General features: G+C 36.4%; 1 protein-coding gene across 1 annotated transcript in view; it reads left to right on the top strand.

The window, feature by feature from the left end:
* IQUB (IQ motif and ubiquitin domain containing) overlaps positions 1-18,121 on the top strand; it is a 75,484-nt gene extending 57,363 nt beyond the window's left edge. The window contains exons 11-13 of the mRNA XM_053669954.1: positions 13,090-13,338; positions 14,011-14,196; positions 17,924-18,121. Coding sequence (XP_053525929.1) covers positions 13,090-13,338; positions 14,011-14,196; positions 17,924-18,106 — 618 coding nt within the window. The 3' untranslated portion in view covers positions 18,107-18,121. The remainder of the gene's footprint in view (positions 1-13,089; positions 13,339-14,010; positions 14,197-17,923) is intronic.
* The last annotated feature ends 1,448 nt before the right edge of the window (positions 18,122-19,569 follow it).

Here is a 19,569-nt window from a genome sequence, read left to right as displayed (position 1 = left end):
TTCCCTCTCAGGACTGCCTTTGTTATATGCCATAGGTTTTGAACTGTTGTGTGTTTATTTTCATTTGTTTGCAGAAACTTTTTGATTTCTTCCTTAATCTCATTGTTAGCCCATTCATTGATTAATAGCATGCTATTCAGTCTGTATGAATTTCAGTGTTTTTGAGTTTTTCCCTTGAGCTTGGTTCCTAGTTTCAAGCCATTGTGATCCAAGAAGATGCTTGATATGATTTCAATTTCATTGATTTTATTTAGGCTTGTTTTGTGACCTACCCTGTGGTCTATCTTTGAAAATGTTCCATGTACATTGGAAAAGAATGTATATTTTGCTTCCAGGGGGTGAAAGGTTCTGTATATATCTGTTAAGTCCATTTGATCTAGTGTGTCATTTATTGCCAGAATATCTGTGTGATTCTTTGCTAAGTAGATCCATCCATTGTTGAAATGGGGTGTTAAAATTGCCTACTGTTAGTGTGTTGCTGTCAGTATCTTTCTTGAAGTCCTCCAAGATTTTCTTTATATATTTTGCTGTTCCTATATTGGGTACACAAATGTGTACAAGGGTATATCTTCTTGATAGTTTGTTCCCTTAAGTATTATAAGTGTCCTCCTTTGTCTTTTTATGGCTTTTGTTTTTATTTTGTCTGATATAAGTATTGCTGCCCTACCTTTTTTTTCATGTCTGTTTCCTTGAAATATTTTTTCCATCCCTTCACTTTCAGTCTGTGTAGATCTTTTGTCCTGAGGTGAGTCTCTTGTAGGCAGCATATTGGGTGTCATGTTTTCTTACCCATTCAGCTGTCCTGTGTCTTTTCATTGGAGTATTTAATCCATTTATATTTAAGGTTATTATTGATAGGTAGTTATTCATTGCCATTTTCCTCTTTGTACTTGTGTTCCTCCCTCTGTCACTCTTTCTCTTCATCTTCTTAAAGCAGTGCCTTTAGCATCTCTTGCAGTGCTGGTTTGGTAGCCCTGTGTTCTTTTAGCTTTCTGTTGTCTGGGAAACTCCTCATTTCCCCTTGATTTTTAATGGGAGTCTTGCTGCTTAGAATAGTCTTGTTCACAGGCCTTTTTGCTTTTCATAAGTTGAAATATTTCTCACCATTCCTTCCTGGCTTGTAGTGTTTCCGTTAGCAGCTGATAGCCTTATTGTGGCTCCCTTGTATGTTACTATTTCTCCCCTGGTGCCTTTAATATTCTTTCTCAATCTTTAAATTTTGCCATTTGTATTATTATGTATCTTGGAGTGGGCCTCTTTGGATTCATATTGTTTGGAACTCTCTGTTTCCTGGACTTGTATGACTTTTTCTCTCATCAAGTTAGGGCAATTTTCTGTCATTTCTGTTTCAAACAGGTTTTCTATCCCTTGTGCCTCTTCTTCTTCTCCTGGTATTCCTATGATATTGATATTATGTTTCCTGTTGTTCTGTAGCTCCTTTAAACCCTGTTCATTCTGATGCTCTGTCTGGGAATTTTTTTCTACCTTGTCCTCCAGCTTGCTGAGTTGATCCTCTGCTTCATCTAGCCTGCTTTTAATTCCTTCCTCTGTGTCCTTCAATTCAGAAATTGTATTCTTAATTTCCTTTTGGTCTTATTAATAGTTTCTATGCCCTTTTTCTGCTAATGTAGTTCGCAGTAAGTTCCTTATAATTTCCCTGTAGTTCTCTGTGGTTCTCGTTGAACTCATTGAGCTTCCTTATAAACATTATTTTGAAGTCAGTGTCTGATAGTGTACTTGCCTCTATTTCATTTAGCAGTCTTTCTGTGGATTCCTCCTTTTCTTTCAACTGAGGGTTATTTCTCTGTCTTCCCATTTTAGCTATTCTTGTTTGTTTTTGTTTCTCAGATTTATCTGTGTTAATTCCCTGTCTTCATGGTGTGACCTTATATTGTAGGAGACCTGTTGGATTCAGTGATGTAATTTTCTTGATCTCCTTAACTTGATGCCATTTGGATGCCCTTTGTGCTGATAATGTTGGCTCTCTGGTTGTAATTGGGTGTTGATTGTTGGATTGTTCTTTGGTGGGTCCTTCCCTCTGCCTGACTCTCATCCTGCCCATTCCACCCATCACATCTTGTATGCCGTTGTCCAGGTGCACTCTTTTTCCTTTGTGGATCTGCCTCTGGTGATGTCAGTTGGGGTCCCAGTCTGGCCTTAGGCAGTCTGTTGGAGACTACCAGGGATCCAGAGTTTATGGTTGCCTCCTTCAGTTGTTAATCTAGTCACTGTGTTGCCTTATTGCTTTCTTACTGTGCAAAACTGTTTAAAATACATTTAGTAAAGTATGGATGGTGTACTTATTAAAGATTTCTAAATAGTATTTTATTCCAATAATTATTTTTAAGAGTTATAATTTACTTAATCTGGCTAAACATTAATTTTTTGGCAAACAAAATGATTAATATTTAGTCAGACTTTCATAAAATAAACATTGTTTACAAAATAAACATTGTTTACTGTTTATAGTTATATTTTTATTTTTTAACTATTTTTATTAATTATGCTATTACAGTTTTCCCAATTTTCCTCCTTTATCCCTCCTCTGCCCTGCCCCCCCAACCCTCCAGCATTTCTCCCTCCTTAGTTCATGTCCATGGGTTGCACATATAAGTTCTTTGAGTCCTCTGTTTCCTATTTCATTTTTATCTCTCCCTGTCTATTTTATGCCTACTAATTATGCTTCTTCTTCCCTGTACATTTTCCCCGCTATTCCTCCCTTCCTCCTCTCCACTGAAATCCCTCCGTGTGATGTCCATTTCTCTGATTCTGTTTCTCTTCTGGTTATTTGCTTAGTTTTTGTTTTCATTGTGTTTTTTTTCCTTTTAGGTTTATTTTTGATAGTTGTGGGTTTGTTGTCATTTTACTGTTTGTATTTTTGAACTTCTTTGATTTCTTACATAAGTCCCTTTAACATTTCATGCAATAACATTTCATACAATAATGGCTTGGTGATGATGAACTCCTTTAACTTGACCTTATCTGGGAAGCACTTTATCTGCCCTTCCATTCTAAATGAAAGCTTTGCTGGATAGAGTAATCTTGGATGTAGATCTTTGCCTTTCATGACTTTAAATACTTCTTTCTAGCCCTTTCTTGCCTGCAAGGTCTCTTTTGAGAAATCAGCTGATAGCCTTATGGGAACTCCTTTGTAGGTAACTCTCTCCTTTCCTTTTGCTTCTTTTAGGATTCTCTCTTTATATTTAATCTTGTGTAACTTAGTGATGATGTACCTTGGTATGTTCCTCTTTGGGTCCAACTTCTCTGGGACTCTGGGATTCCTGGACTTCCCTACCAGATTAGGGAAGTTTTCCTTCATTATTTATTCAAACAAAGTTTTAATTTCTCGCTGTTGTTCTTCTCATTCCGGCACCCCTATAATTTAGATGTCGGAACATTTCACACTGTCCCAGAGATTTGTAAGACTCTCTTCACTTTTTTTGAATTCTTGTTTCTTCATTTTGTTCCAGTTGGATGGGTTTTTTTTTCCTTTTGTTCCAAATCGTTGCTTTGACTCCTGGTTTCCTTCCTGTCACTGTTGGTTCCCTGAATATTTTGCTTTATTTCACTTTGGGTATCCTTTTATTTGTTTTTTCATTTTTTGACCAAGCTCAAGCAGTTCTATAAGCATTTTGATGACAAGGGCTTTAAATTCTCCATCAGATAGATTGGCTATCTCCTCATCACTTAGTTCTCTTTCTGAAGTTTTGCTCTGTTCTTTCATTTGGGCCATATTTTTTTGTCTTGGTGCACCTGATAAGTTGTGAGGTCATGGGGCCTTAGGTAGTTACCTGGGCAGGGCAACCTTCCTTGCTGTGCTGCAGTGCTGCCTAGAGGGGGAGGGGCCAGAGAGGAAATGGTGCACCCTGCCTGCTCTAGTCTCTAGCACACTTCTCAAGGAACTCTCATGTGAGACTGGGACCTTCTTCCACTGGGGCAATCGCCACCGTTATCCACAGTCAACTCCTGAGTCTCCATTTTACTTCAGCCAGCCCCACCCAGCCGGTCCACTGCCTCACTACAGTTTTTCTGAGTCTGCCCACACAGTCTGCTGCCTTACGGGTCTGTTTGATTTTTAATTCTTTGGTTGTTGGAGTTCCATGTAGTTCGATTTTCTGGTGCTTTTGGTTGTTTATTGATTTTAGATTGGTTGTTATTCTCCTTTGGTTGTGCAAAGAAGTAAAGGGTTTCTATGTATGCCTCCATCTTGGCTGGAACTGTATATTTTTATTTTTAAATGAAGTTTTAAAATCTAATTATATTGCAAAAGAATGCTAATATATAACAAAAGTACAAGAGAAAAGTTTCCCATTTTGTATTGTGGATTTGAGACTTTTGGGGAACATCACTTTGTAAGTTATATGATGTCTAATCACTGGAGTGTATGCCTGAAACTAATATAATATATGCTAACCATAATTGAAAAGTAAAAATGATTAAGACATGGTTCTAGAAATAAAATAGTTTTCCTAGGATATAATTTACATGTCATACAATTTGCCTATTTAAGGGAAATTACAGTTTGGTGAGTTTTAGAATAGCCACAGATACATGCAGCCATCACCACAGCAAATTTCAGAACATTTTGGTCACCTCCAGAAACAGTTTCTTTCTTTTACTCATGTACTCACCCATCCTCCAGCTCCCCCACCCCACCACTGCCCTCCATGCCTAAGCAAACACTGCTTTACTTAGTGTCTCTGATAGAGTTGCTCATTCTAGACTTTAATATCAACACAATCATGCAATATGAAAAATAAAAGAAAGAAAAAAGTAAAGTTCCCATATTATTTTTTTTGCATTCAGATCAGTGTTTCATTTTTCCAGGTTATCCTCTAGTGCTTTTGTGTAGATTTACTCAGTTTTTATATGTTTGCAGTAATATAATACAATTTTATATCTTACACATTCACATAATACTAGATCACTTTATTCATTTTGTAAACTACCTTTGGTAAAATTCTCTCGTTTTGGTGATTTTTGACCAACTCAGAGACTCATGTAGCCAGCAGCACTATCAAGATTTGGAAAGTCTTATTACCCTCCCACACACCCTCATGCTGCTCCTCCAGCCAACCCTTTCCTTTAACCCCTAACCTTTGGTAAGTACTGACCTGCATTTCCTTTTTATAGTTTTACCTAACCCAGAATGCCATATAAATGGAATCATAATATATGTAGTCTTTAAAAAATTTTTTTAGAGAGATGGGCAGGGCAGGAGAGAAATACACATGTGGGAGGGAAACATTGATCAGTTGCCTCTTATATGCACCCTGACTGGGAACTGAACCTGCAACCCAAGCATGTGTACTGACAAGGAATTGAACTGGCAACTTTGCTTTGCAGAACAATGCCCAACCAACTGAGCCGCACTGCTCAGGGCTATATTTATTCTCCTGAGACTGCCTTCCTTCATTTAGCAGGTTGCATTTGAGATTCACCTATGTTTCTGAATGTATCGGTAGTTTGTGTTTTTATTGTCTGGATGTACAAAGTTTATTCATTCACAGTTGTAGAACAGTAAGTTGTTTAGAGTTTGGGGGGTTTGTGAATAAAAGTCACTACAAGAACTTGATTATGAGTTTTTATGTAAATTGATTGTTACAGGTTAAATACCTAGAAAGTGGGATTTTGAGTTGTGCTAAATTCATATTTACATGTATAAGACACTATGAAACTTTTTTTCTAAACTGGCTGTACCATATTGTATTTCTGTCTGCAACATATGAGAATTCAAATTGTTCTGCCACCTGGTCACCACTCGGTATTGTAAGGCTTTACTTAATTTTGGAATTCTAATAGGCATAAAGTAGTACCCCATTATATGTTAATATCCACTTTCCTAATGACTAATATGCATTTTTTACTCAGTTTTTTGCCATACATATATTGTGATACTACCCCCACCTTTTTTTTTTCAGTTCGGCTGTTTATTTACTTGTTATTAAATTTTAAGAGTTCTTTATATATTTCATGTTAAGCCCTTTGTAAGATACATGATTTGCAAATACTTTCTCCCAGGTTGTGGCTTGGCCTTTCATTCTATTAACAGTATCTGTAAGAGCAAAAGTGGTTAATTTTGATGAAGTTCAATTTATCCATTTTTAAAATGGATCATGCTTTTGGTATTTGTTTGGCATTTAATAAATCTCTTTGGATTAATTAATATTGTTAAAATGACCATACTACCTGAACTGACCTACAGATTCAGTGCAACAACTATCAAAATTCCAATGGTATTTTTCACAGAAAAGATTCATAGTAGCCAAAGCAATTTTGAGAAAGAAAGCTAAGCTGGCAGGATCATGCTTCATGATTTCGAATTATATTACAAAGTTCTTGTAAACAGAAACAGTATGGTATTGCTCAGGAAAAAAAAGATGCATAGATCAATGGAACAGAATAGAGAGCCCAGAAATAAACCCACACATATGAGGTCAACTAATATTTGACAGAGAAGCCAACAACACACAATGGGAAAAGGATAGTCTCTTTAATAAAGTGTACTGGGAAAACTCGATAACAACATGCAGAAAATGAAATTGGATTCTTATCTCCCACCACATATAAAAATCAACTCAAAATGGACTAATGATTTAAATGTATAACCTGAAACTGTAAGAGTACTAAAAGGAAGTAGAGAAAAAGCTTTTTGACATTGGTTTGACAACAATTTCTTTTCTCATGACACCAAAAGCAAAGGTAACAAAAGCAAAATTAGACAAATGCGATTGCAGGATTGCATCAAACTAAAAAAATCTTATACAGCCAAAGAAACAATCAACAAAATGAAAGGCCATCTATAAAATGGGAGAAAATATTTGCAAACCATATATCTGGTGAGTTAATATCTGAAAAAGGAAGGGGGAAACTCATACAAGTCAATAGCAAAATAATTTTAATCCATTTGAACAATGGTCAAAGGACCTTAAAGAGACATTTTCCCAATGAATAGACAAATGGCCAACATGAACATGAAAAAGTTGCTCAATCATCAGGGAAGTACAAATCAAAACTGCAGAGAGATGACACCTCACAAACATTAGAATGGCTGTTACCAAAAGACAAAAGTAAGTGTTGGCAAGGATGTAGAGAAAAGGGAATTCTTATGCACTGTTGGTGAACATGTAAATTGGTTACAGCCATTATGGAAAACAGATGGAGTTTCCTCAAAAATTAAAAATAGGACTACTACATGATACTGAGTTTCAAATTTTGAAAATTGATCATTGAGCCATCCAAATTTATTGTTAAGATGAGTGAATAAGGACACTTGGTTTATGGGCCTTTATTTATATGTCAAACTAGCTGTTGCCTGTAAGATTAATTAATGAACATAACACAAAAAAAATCTAAATTCTTCTTAAAAATAAGTGCCAAAGCACTTGGAAGTTTTTCTTCTTTTTTAAAGATTTAATTTTTTTATTTTCAAAGACAGCAGGTTGATATTTTGGCAGGGTACATGAATAGTGCTTGAAATTTACATTTTGTATACAATACAAGGTGAAAGGGAAAATATAACTGACTTTTAAAAAAATTTTTATTTAGTTATTTTCAAGTACAGTTTTCTGTTTATTTCTCCCATCCCAGCCCACCCCTCCCCCATGCACCCCACCTACTTCCCATTTCCACCCCCCTTAGTTATTGTCCCTGTGTCCTTTATACTTGTTCCTCTAAATCCCTCCCATTTTTTCCCCTTAAATTCCCTCCCCTCTCCCCGCTGGTCGCTGTCCCCCTGTTCTCTATTTCAGTGTATTTGTTTTTATTTTGCTTGCTTGTCTGTTTTGTTGTTTAGCTTCCTGTTAAAGGTGAGATCGTATGGTATTTGTCTTTTAACACCTGGCTTATTTCACTCAGCATAATGCTTTCCAGTTCCATCCATGTTGTTGCAAAGGGTTGTAGCTCCTTCTTTCTCTCTGCTGCATAGAATTCCATTGTGTATATGTACCACAGTTTTTTGATTCATTCATTTACTGATGGGCACCTAGGTTGCTTCCAGCTCTTGGCTATCGTAAATTGTGCTATGAACATTGTGGTACATAGGTTCTTTGAAATTGATGTTTTGGGGTTCTTAGGATATAATCCTAGCAGTGGAATTGCTGGATCAAAAGGCAGGTTGATTTTTATTTTTCTGAGAAAATTCCATACGGTTTTCCATAATGGTTGTACCAGTCTGCAATCCCACCAACAGTGAACTAAGGGCCCCTTTTCCCCACAACCTCTCCAACATTTGTTGTTTGTTGCTTTGTCTATGATAGCCATTCTGACTGCTGTAAACTGGTATCTCATTGTGGTTTTAATTTGCGTCTCTCTGATAGCTAGTGATACTGAGCATTTCTTCATGTGTCTCTGGATCTTCTGTATGTCCTCCTTGGGGAAGTGTCTGTTCAAGTCCTTTTTCCATTTTTTAATTGGGTTAGATGTCTTCCTAGAGTGGAGTTGTGTAAGTTCTTTGTATATTTTGGAGATTAAACCTTTGTCTGAGGTACCATTGGCAAAATATGTTGTCTTTTTAATTTAATACTGTTTTCTTTAGCCATGCAGAAATTTTTTATTTTGATGAGATCCCATTTGTTTATTCTTTCCTTTATATTCCTTGCTCTAGGAGACATATCAGTAAAAATGTTGCTGCGTGGAATATCTGAGATTTTCCTGCCTATGGTCTCCTCTAGGACTTTAATGGTTTCGAGGCTTATATTTAAGTCTTTTATCCACCTTGAATTTATTTTGGTGTATGGTGTAAGTCGGTGCTCAAGTTTCACCTTTCTGCACGTAGCTGTCCAGTTCTCCCAACACCATTTGTTGAAGAGGCTATCTTTACTCCATTTTATGTTATTGCCCCCTTTGTCAAATATTAATTGACTGTAGAGAGTTGGGTTTATTTCTGGGCTCTCTGTTCTGTTCCATTGGTCTATGTGCCTGTTTTTATGCCAGCACCAGGCTGTTTTGATTACAGTGGCCTGTAATACAAGTTTATATCAGGTATTGTGATTCCTCCTACTTTGTTCTTCTTTCTCAAAATAGCAGCTGCTATTCAGGGTTGTTTATGGTTCCAAATAAACCTTTGAAGTGTTTGTTCTATGTCTGTGAAATATGCCATTGGTACTTTAATAGGTATTGCATTGAATCTGTATATTGCTTTGGGTAGTATGGACATTTTGATGATGTCAATTCTTCCAATCCATGAACAAGGTATATGTTTCCATTTGTTTGTGTCTTCCCTGATTTCTTTCTTCAGTGCTGTGTAGTTTTCTGCATACAGATATTTTACCTCCTTGGTTAGCTTTGTTCCCAGATATTTTATTTTGGTTTTTGCTATATCGAATGGGATTTTTTCCTTGATTTCTGCTTCTGCTGATTCATTGTTGGTATACAAAAATGCCTTTGATTTCCAGATATTGACTTTGTAACCCACTGTTTTGCCAAATTCACTAATTAGTTTGAGCAGTTTTGGGGTAGAGTCTATAGGAGTTTCCATGTACACTATCATGTCATCTGCAAACAGTGACAGTTTTGTTTCCTCCTTTCCTATTTGGATGCCTTTTATTTCCTTTTCTTGCCTGATCTCTGTGGCTAAAAATTCCAATACTATATTGAATAGAAGTGGTGAGATTGGACATTCTTATCTTGTTCCTGATCTTAGTGGAAAAGATTTTAGTTTTTGCCCATTGAGTATGATGTTGGCTGTAGGTCTCTCATATATGGCCTTTATTATATTGAGGAATGCTCCCTCTACTCCTACTTTGCTAAGTGTTTTTATCATAAATGGGTGTTGTACCTTATCAACAGCTTTTTCTGCATCTGTTGATATGATCATGTGGTTTTTGTCTTTGCTTTTGTTTACGTGATGTATTACATTTACTGATTTGCGAATATTGAACCATCCTTGCATCCCTGGGATGAATCCCACTTGGTCATGGTGTATGATCTTTTTGATATATTGTTGGATGCAATTTGCCAATATTTTGTTGAGGATTTTAGCATCTATGTTCATCAGCTACATTGGCCTGAAGTTTTCTTTCTTTGTTATGTCTCTATCTGGTTTTGGAATTAGGATGATGCTGGCTTCATATAAAGAATTTGGGAGTTTTCCATCCTCGATTTTTTGGAATAGTCTGGAGAATAGGGGTTAGCTCTTCCTTAAATGCTTTGTAGAATTCTCCTGTGAAACCATCTGGTCCAGGGCTTTTGTGTGATGGGAGTTTTTTGATTACTGCTTCAATTTCTTTTGCTGTTATTGGTGTGTTCAGATTTTCTGCTTCTTTTTCACTGAGTTTTGGAAGATTGTAATTTTCTAGAAATGTGTCCATTTCCGCTAGGTTCTCAAATTTCTTGGCATATAGTTCTTTATAGTAATTTCTTACAATCCCTTCTATTTCTGTGGTATGAGTTGTAATCTCTCCTCTTTCATTTATGATTGTGTTTATTTGTGTCCTCTCTCTTCTTTTCTTAATGAGCCTACTTAAAGGCTTGTCTATTTTGTTTATCCTTTCAAAGAACCAACTCCTGGATTCACTGATCCTTAGAATTGTGCTTTTAGTCTCTATATCATTTAATTCTGCTCTAATCTTGGTTATTTCCTTCCTTCTGCTTGCTCTGGGTTGTCTTTGTTGTTGTTCCTCTAGTTCTTGCAGGTGTAGGGTTAGGTTGTTTGTTTGAAATGTTTCTATCTTCTTTAGGTAGGCCTGTATTGCTACAAACTTCCCTCTCAGGACTGCCTTCACTGTGTCCCATAAGTTTTGGGTTGTTGTAAGATCGTTTCCATTTGTTTCCAGAAACTTTTTGATTTCTTCCCTAATTTCATTCTTGACCCATTCATTGTTTAATAGCATACCATTCAGTCTCCATGATTTTGGGTGCTTTGGGTTTTTTCCTTTGGGATTGGTTTTCAATTTCAGTCACTTGTGGTCAGAGAAGATGCTTGGTATGATTTCAATTTTCTTGAATTTTTCGAGGCTCGTTTTTTGTCCTATCATGTGGTATACCTTTGAAAATGTTCCATGTGCATTTGAAAAGAATGTGCATTTAGCTTCTTTGGGATGAAGGGCTCTATATATATCAGTTAAGTCCATTTCATCTAGGGTGTTGTTTAATGCCACAATATCTTTGTCGATATTTTGTTTGGAAGATCTGTCCATTTTTGACAGTAGGGTGTTAAAATCCCCTAATATAATTGTGTTGCTGTCAATATCTTTCTTGAAGTCCTCTAAGATTTTCTTGATATATTTGGGTGCCCCTATGTTTGGTGCATATATATTTATGATGTTAATGTCTTCTTGGTGGATTTTTCCCTTGAGTATTATTAAGTGACCTTCTGGGTCTCTCTTTATGGCCTTTTTTTTGGAGTCTATTTTGTCTGATATGACAATTGCTATCCCAGCTTTTTTTTCTTGTCCATTTGCTTGGAAAATTTGTTTCCAGCCTTTTACTTTTAGTCTGTGATGGTCTTTTGTCCTGAGGTGGGTTTCTTGTAGGCAGCATATGTGTGGGTCATGCTTTCTTATCCATTCAGCTATTCTGTGTCTTTTGATTGGAGCATTTAATCCACTTCCATTTAAGGTTATTATTGATAGGTACTTATTCATTGCCATTTTTGTACCTGTGTTCCTCTCTGCCTCTCAGTTTTCCTTCTTTTCCTTAAAGCAGTCCTTTTAGCATTTCTTGTAGAGCTGGTTTGGTGGAGGCATATTCTTTTAGACTTCTTTTGTCTTGGAAGCTCTTTTTTTGGCCATCTATCTTGATTGAGAGCCTTGCTGGGTAAAGTAGCCTTGGTTGTAGGCCTCTGATTCTCATTACTTGGAATATTTCTTGCCATTCTCTTCTTGCTTGGAGTGTTTCCACTGAGAAGTCAGTAGCTAACCTTATTGGGGCTCCCTTGTATGTTACTTCTTTTTTCTCCCTTGCTGCCTGTAAGATTCTCTCTTTGTCTTGGAATTTTGCCATTTTAATGATAATGTGTCTTGAAGTGGGCCTCTTTGGGTCCCTCTTGATTGGGACTCTCTGTGATTCCTGGATTTGTGTGACTTTTTCTCTCATCAAATTGGGGAAATTTTCTCTCATTAGTCTTTCAAATAAGTTTTCTATCCCTTGTTCTTCTTCTTTTCCTTCTGGTATTCCTATTATTCGGATATTATTGCGTTTCATATTATCTTGCATTTCTCTTAATCCCTCTTCATTCTTTTGGAGCCTCTTTCATTTTCTTGCTCTTTCTGTGAGATGCTTTCTACTTTGTCCTCCAACTTGCTAATCTGATCCACCGCCTCATCTATTCTACTTTTGAAACTTTCTACTGTGTTCTTCAATTCAGAAATTGTATTCTTCATTTCCTCTTGTCCCTTGCTGATAGTTTCCATTTCCTTTTTCATGTTAATGTAGTTTGCAGAGAGATCATTGTAGCTCCCCTGTAGTTTCTGGTAGTTCATTGCGAGCTCTTTGAACTTTGTAATAACCAGTGCTTTGAATTCAATATCTGATAGTTGATTAGCCTCTATTTCATCTAACATTCTTTCTGAAGTTTCTGCTTTTTCTTTCATTTGAGGATTGTTTCTTTGTCTTCCCATTGTTTGAGACTCTTCTTGTTAGTCTCAGCTTCTAAAATTGATCTGTTCTGACTCCCTCGATTTATGGTGCAAACTTCTATGGTATAATACCTGTGAATTTCAGTGGTGCAGACTCCTTCAGGTATCTTGATGTTCTCTGTCTCCACCTACTCTCGCACTGGTCCTCGCGCCAGTCACCTACCACTTCTGTGTGTCCCGGATCCTGTAGCTGACTCTGCTGCTGTCTGGTGTTTCAGTGTCGGTCACAATCTCTGGTCTTTTAATTTTGTATATGCTGGGTAACCGATTGTTTATTGCACTATTTATCTGTAGATCTGCCAGGATTTTCACCCGGGAGTACAGGAGCTAGAGTCCGATCCATCCTACTCCATAGCCATCTTCCCAGCATCCCTATAACTGACTTTTTGTCTCATTCTAAGATAAGTTACACCTCACTGCTCATGTCAGATAGTATTTGGCCTGGCTTTTGTACTTTTCTCTTGCTGTCTCTATATAAACATAAATATATGTATACATGTTTACTGTATAGGTCCCTCAAGACCCACTGAAGTTTTATAAGAAGATTTACTATTGCCACAGTTGCCAGCTTTATTTGCCTTCTACAGAGTTTGCTATATCATCCACCTCACACCACATAAACCGGTGTCGTAAGTGCATTAGCCTTGACAATGAGTCTCAACAACGAGAATCATTCTTGAAGTACAAATGTTTACTTCAGCGGCTCTACTCTTCAGAAGCTGAGTATGAAGATGATTCTAAAATTGCTTTCCTGATGCAGGTATAGTCACTAAGAGTTGTCAGTCATGGATGAAATTTCCCACTGATTTCTTGCTTTCCCACACACACTTTTTAAACTGATGGATTTCCCTCCCTATGCTTACACTTTGTGAAGCTCGCTCTTCTGGCACTTTTAAGTTTGTATGTGTAGACTCCTTGATAAAAAGTTGTTTCAAGAGTTTTAGCTATTACGGTTTAAATAAAAAAGTTTTAAGAGGGAATAATTATTCTATTCCCTCTTCCCTCTTTTTCGTTAAAACAAGAAAGTCTTTTAAATAATACTAAGCAAATTGCTTATTTTTAATTAAATTTCAATTTCCTCATTTGTAAAATGGGATTAAAATGACAAACAGTAACCCTGAAAATAAGATGATGGTTACTAATACATTTTGAAAAGTACTTAATACCATATCAATAAATGTAAAGTAAAATTAGCATTTTGGAAGACATGTATACAGATTACTCTGGGTCAAGGAAGTAGTCATGAATGTGAGACTGATAACATAATTTGGTGGAAAATAAGGAGCAATGTGGCACTGAAAACCTCACCAACAGAATTTCTCTTTTAAAAATATAGTCAGTATAATATAATCATTTTCTTAAGTAATATAATAATCTTAAAGAAATTGCATGTTTATGAGAAAACATTTTTCAAACTTATTTTGACATGCAGCTGCAAGATATTCAGTACCTGATTGAGAACATCTGGGTGTCCCAGTCAGCACTCAGTGCCTGGAATGACCTCAATGACCTGGTCATGGTCAGGTGGGACAAGTCCCTGGAGTGGTCCCCCTGGAACTGCATTCTTCTCACCAAGGATGAAGGTGTCGCTCATCTCAAGCTAACAAGTATTGAAGAGGTAAGAAAGTTGAACTTTTGGGGGGAAATTAACTTAATCTTCAGCATTACTAGAGATAAATTGACTGCCTTTTAATATATTCCATACATGATTTAAATACTTCCATTGGATTAAGAAACAGAGAACCCATGCTTAACAGTAACAAAATATGTAGATGGCAGAGATTAACATTAAAAGGAAGACTTGGCTTTCTTTTAATAAAAGGCACGTAAAAGATGAGGATAAAAGATCTGAAGATCTGTACAAGTACCCAAACATGATACTACTCCCTTCTAATAGTAGCAAGTTTAGGCATGTTAGTTCTATGGTAAGTTCTACAAGGGCAGAGATTTTGTTAGGCTGTGTCTATAGTGCTAATACCTACAGCAGCAGTTCCTGTCCTGCTGTAGGGTTTACTAAGTATATGTTGAATGAATAAATGAATATTACCACTAGATACGTATTGTGGAACTAAATCTATTTTGATTAATCATCATGAAGTCTGCCTAAAAACACATTCAATCCTAAAATAAATTTTGTTCATAATTTTGTGCTCTAAATGGCATGGGGTATAGTTTTGTGGCTCCATTTTCTTTGCTTCCAACTAAGAGTGGGGGAAGCACTTTAAAAATTAAACATCATTTAATTCCAGTAATTCACAAGATGTAATCTGTAAAGCATTTCAATGAATGGAATTGAGGAGTCCCTGACAAGTTTGTACATTTCCATTGACACTAAGCAAGCCTAGAGTTCTTACTGCTGATACTGATTCTCTGCCTTCTCTTGATTAAATTGATGTATTTAATTTCATGTAAGATGTCAGCTAAGAGAAAATATAGAAATGACTTCAAATATAATAGTTATTTTGAATGGTGCCATTCACTGCCCATTTTTTATTAGGGAGAAGGAAAGGGTAAAGAAGAGAAACTACTTAAGTTTTTAGCTTTTCTGAATAATTTTCCAGTAGAAGCTAGGCTATGGAAAATTTTTCTTCAGATATTGAAAGAAGGAGCAGTGAGAAATTGAAGCTGTGCTATATACATTGTATTCAGTAAAAACTCAGCACCTCATAAATATTTAACCACTGCAAGCACGGCCAGTGCTGCAGTCATTTCATCCAGCACCCACTTCAGGACTGAGGTTTGTTCCCAGGGCTGATACTATACTGCTTCTTCAATTAATCCACACAGCACCCTTTGTGTATTTAATTAAATTACTGCTGTATCAAATTAAATGTTCTATCCACATTCAGGATGCTGAGCTTATTGAATTTCTGTAAAGTAGCTAAGGTTCTCAACCAGGCAAACTCAAAAAATATTGCCTCCTTTATAGTTTTGGGCTGGTGTAATCTTTTAAGTATTAATGTTTAACCTAATTAAAGAATCATTTTGTCTTGCAACAAGTTAAAGCATTTTGAGAATTTCCTTAATTCACAGATATTTGCTTTCACAGGAAATAAAAGAAAATACTCAGAAGTTAAAATAATCTTGACTCTCTGTAATCATGACACAGTTGTAGAAAAAGCAGGGGAAAAGATGTGTTCTGAACTGTAAATGAGGCAGATTGATTTCTCAGGGTGTGCGCAGTGGCCAAAGCAGGAACTGTAGTGGGTTCAAAGTCAGGAGACCAGACCCAGTATCCCCATTCCTGTCACTAATTATATGAACAACCTAAGGCCTACTCTCTTTGCTTCATCTATTTGTATAAAGGTCACCTGAAAACAAGGAATTAGTACAAAGAATCGGAGTGCCCTGATTTTGAATTCTGGCTTTATCACTCATCAGCTAGGAGAAGTTGGGCAAGCTTGTTAATGCCTTGCTGCTCTGGTTTTCTCATCAATAAAAAGAAAATAACAGAAAAAGTGGGTGATAAATATTGGCTATCTTTTTTATTGTTCCTTAAGAGCTGCTTATTATTCCTTTAATTATATGAACCATAATACACTTATGTCATCTTTAAGAATTACTTTCAGGCTCTGTAAGGTACTTTGAGAGCCTGTAAAGTCCCATGTATGTATAATTTAATGCTGAATAACAGAAATGTAATAATTTTCCTTGAATAAACATGGGCAAAGAAGTGATGTGATGAAGTCAGATTAGTGCAAAGGATGACCATTTCGACCTGTTAAACTTGTCTGTAGAGAAGGAAATTTAAAATAAGCCCAGGATACTCCTATCTACAGCTTTCTGTGAAAATATTATATTTTTCAGCTTCTTTTATCTAGAGCTTTCTTTACTTTTGATTGACAGTATAGAGGGATCTTTAGTGAGGTGTTGTCTTAACTCTCAGAAAACAAATTTTAGGAGAAGGTACAGGTAGAATCGATCACTTAGTTGAAAAGAAGGGTCAGTTAATATTAATAAAGAGAATAGGTGGTATTTATTAATTAAATCAGAATTTAGTTTTGAATGTTCCACATTCTCTGCTAAGTGCTTAGAGAAAAACAATTCTTTATTGTTTTAGTTGCACAAATTCAGCTGCCAATAATGAACTAAGCATTTATAATGACCTAACCAAATAGGAGATGAGTTTCCTTATGTAACAAGAAGTGCAGAGGTTGGCAGGCCGGGGCTGGTTTGGTGGCTCTGCAGTGCGCTCTCCGACCCAGGTCCTCGCCCTGTCCCCCCAGCCACATTTAACCTCTGCTTTCATTTTCATGCTTGCAGACTATAAGAGATAAGATAGCTACTTTATCTCCTGCATTATATCCACCTCACAGGTATGGCAAAAGCCTAAATATGCTGGACAAGTGAATCTTTTCTCTCTCAATAAGCTTTCCTGTCAGCACTATCTAATGACTTCTAATTATACATGTATGTATAATGACCAGAAACTTGTCTCATGGCCATTTATAGCAAGAATAAATGCTAGGAAAGCTGAGCATGATGTCACAAAATACAAAATCAGGCCTCTAAATATAAATGGAAGAGAGAATGCCTTGGGGTTGGCAACTAGAAGTCATTAGAAAATGGATTGTCTTATAGTCATGTAGCCAGGCTACATAACAGAGAAAGTTCAAAGTGCTATTGTAGCTGTGGGAAGACCAGAAGCCTGATAATTGAAAAGAAATAAAAGTAGAAAGGCACAAAGCCTTGATAGGGTGGGAACATTGCTTTCTGTTGAGAAGCCGGAAGAGAAAGAATGCAAGGATTCATAAGGTGGGAATCAGAGGCAGTTAGAGGGGTGAGCAAAGAGAAGTTTGCATTGTTACGACACCAGTGTGATCCTTCTTTTGAACTTTGGAGATATGGGAAGGACCAAATTCGGAAAATAAATTCTTCAAGTTGGTAATTGTATCAGTGTTGAAAGAGGCTTAAGAGAACCAAGGTGATGCAAGTACATTCATTCAAAAATGTCCTCTAAGTATTTACCTTATGGCGCCAAGAGATGCAGCTACGAAAAAGACCCAGTTTGAGCCCCTCAAGTTTTCTTTATCATGGAAGAGACTCTCAGGAATATAGTGAATTTCAAGGCAGAATGACCTAAATATTACAATTAAAATACATAAAAGTGTTTGCAAATATGGAGGCAAGAGAGTTTAGTTTGGAGTCAGACGTCAGAAGAAGAACCAGGAAAGTTGCAGGTTAAAGCGCCATAGGAGCTGAGCCCTGAGAAATGATTGGCCAAAGGGGGAAAATGTATTCTGGGCTGAAAGAACTAATAAGCAAAGGCACTGAGGTATGAATGTGTTTTTACTTGGCAAAATATATCTGACATGTAATAGAATTTGATTTTCTTTTTTTTTCAGGGATACAAACCCTTGTTTATTCACAAGATCAAGCACAAACATTTCCTGGCTAAGAACTATTTTTCTCAAATCCCACTCCTGGCTTCATTTTTACTTGAGGATCCTGAAGTAGAAGAGATTAGAAAGAAACATCACCCAGAAACGACACCTAAGATTATAGAATCCACTCGGCCTGCTCCTTAGAAGACCCAGGAGTATTGTATTGGTTTGAGGACCAGTGTTTTTATCCACTGCTAATCCAATAATACAGAGGTCACACAATATAGAAATAGAATTTTTCAACTTGATTTTAATTTATTGTAATAGTATCATAAGTTATATAAAGAGAAAATATGTTTATATAAGTGCTTTATTGTGGAACCATTAATGTTAAATTGAAATATGATTTTGTTACTAAAATCAGTACTTTGAAGAGAACATTTTACATATTTTCACATTAAAATTTTTTAAATTTTCAGGTACATTATAGTTAAAATTAATAGATAAAAGCTAGGGTTAACATTGTACCCAAGAACTTATTTTAGATAATATGTAGTTACAGATGGACAGTCAGTATATAGGTGGGTGAGAGGAAGCATTATAGAATTACCCTTTCTGAAAATCTTTACAGGTAAGATAAAAGACACTATGTTTTAATGTAGGGATTTGAATCTTCACTTTTTATCTTCTACTTTTCACCTTCCATCCATCTCAAAATCCCAAGAAAACAGCGGAAATGATTTATAAACAAACAAGCAAAAGGTACGTTCCATGCTGGAAAAGAAGGTAAAGAATGGAACTATCTTTTATCCTATAGGAGAAAAACTCCTAGTCAGCCAATAATGAAAACTCTGTAGGAGGAATAAACTTGATCAAGGAACTAGAATAATCCCTTTCTCCAATAAACTGAAAGAATAACCTTGACCACATGCATGTTAAGGACCTACAAGGATGAACAAGGGTTTATGAGTCAGTCTTAACAGGAGATAGATGTACACTCATTTACAAAGGAACTGATAAAGTGTGGGCAGCGTGTAAGGAAACTATGGTGTAGTGCAGGAACCCAGGGCCAGTGTGAGATGAGGTGTGTCTACCCCTTATTTTGAATGCACCTGGTGAGGGAGAGTTCTGGAAACCCAGAAAGAGCATGTGAAGAAGATGACCGAGCAGACCAGAGACCAGCCCTAGGGTGGCCTCATGAACTAGAGAAATAAATACTTTGATCTCACACCTGTCCCTTCCTCCAGTCTCCTCTCGAATTTTTCACTGATGGAACCCCACCTCCCCCCAAAAGCAGAAGAAATAGAAGTCTGATGACATAATTTATATAGCTTCGGGACAAAGAGCAGAGTAGAAAATGGGGAGAGTGGATCTGGATGGCTAAGGAGAAGTTATCAAGCTAGAAAGAAAAAAGGGAAGATCTATAATTCAAGTAGCAATATTTCACACACTGCAACATAATTATATAAATGTATATGTAAGGTTAACAGCAAGGAGGTACATACGAGAGAAAAACAAGATTAAAAATATCACAGTGCATAATTTTAAACAGGTTAAAATTCTCTAGTAAAGGCTAGTTAGTCTCATACTGTATCAAGAGTGAGACATATGCTGTGTACCAGATATATACCCCAAATCAAATAACTTGTGAAGGTAAAAAATTGCCA

This window comes from Artibeus jamaicensis, unplaced genomic scaffold, assembly GCF_021234435.1.
Source record: "Artibeus jamaicensis isolate MK-2021 breed Jamaican fruit bat unplaced genomic scaffold, CSHL_Jam_final contig_540, whole genome shotgun sequence".
Lineage (NCBI taxonomy): Eukaryota > Metazoa > Chordata > Mammalia > Chiroptera > Phyllostomidae > Artibeus > Artibeus jamaicensis.
This window is presented reverse-complemented; position numbering and strand designations above follow the sequence as displayed.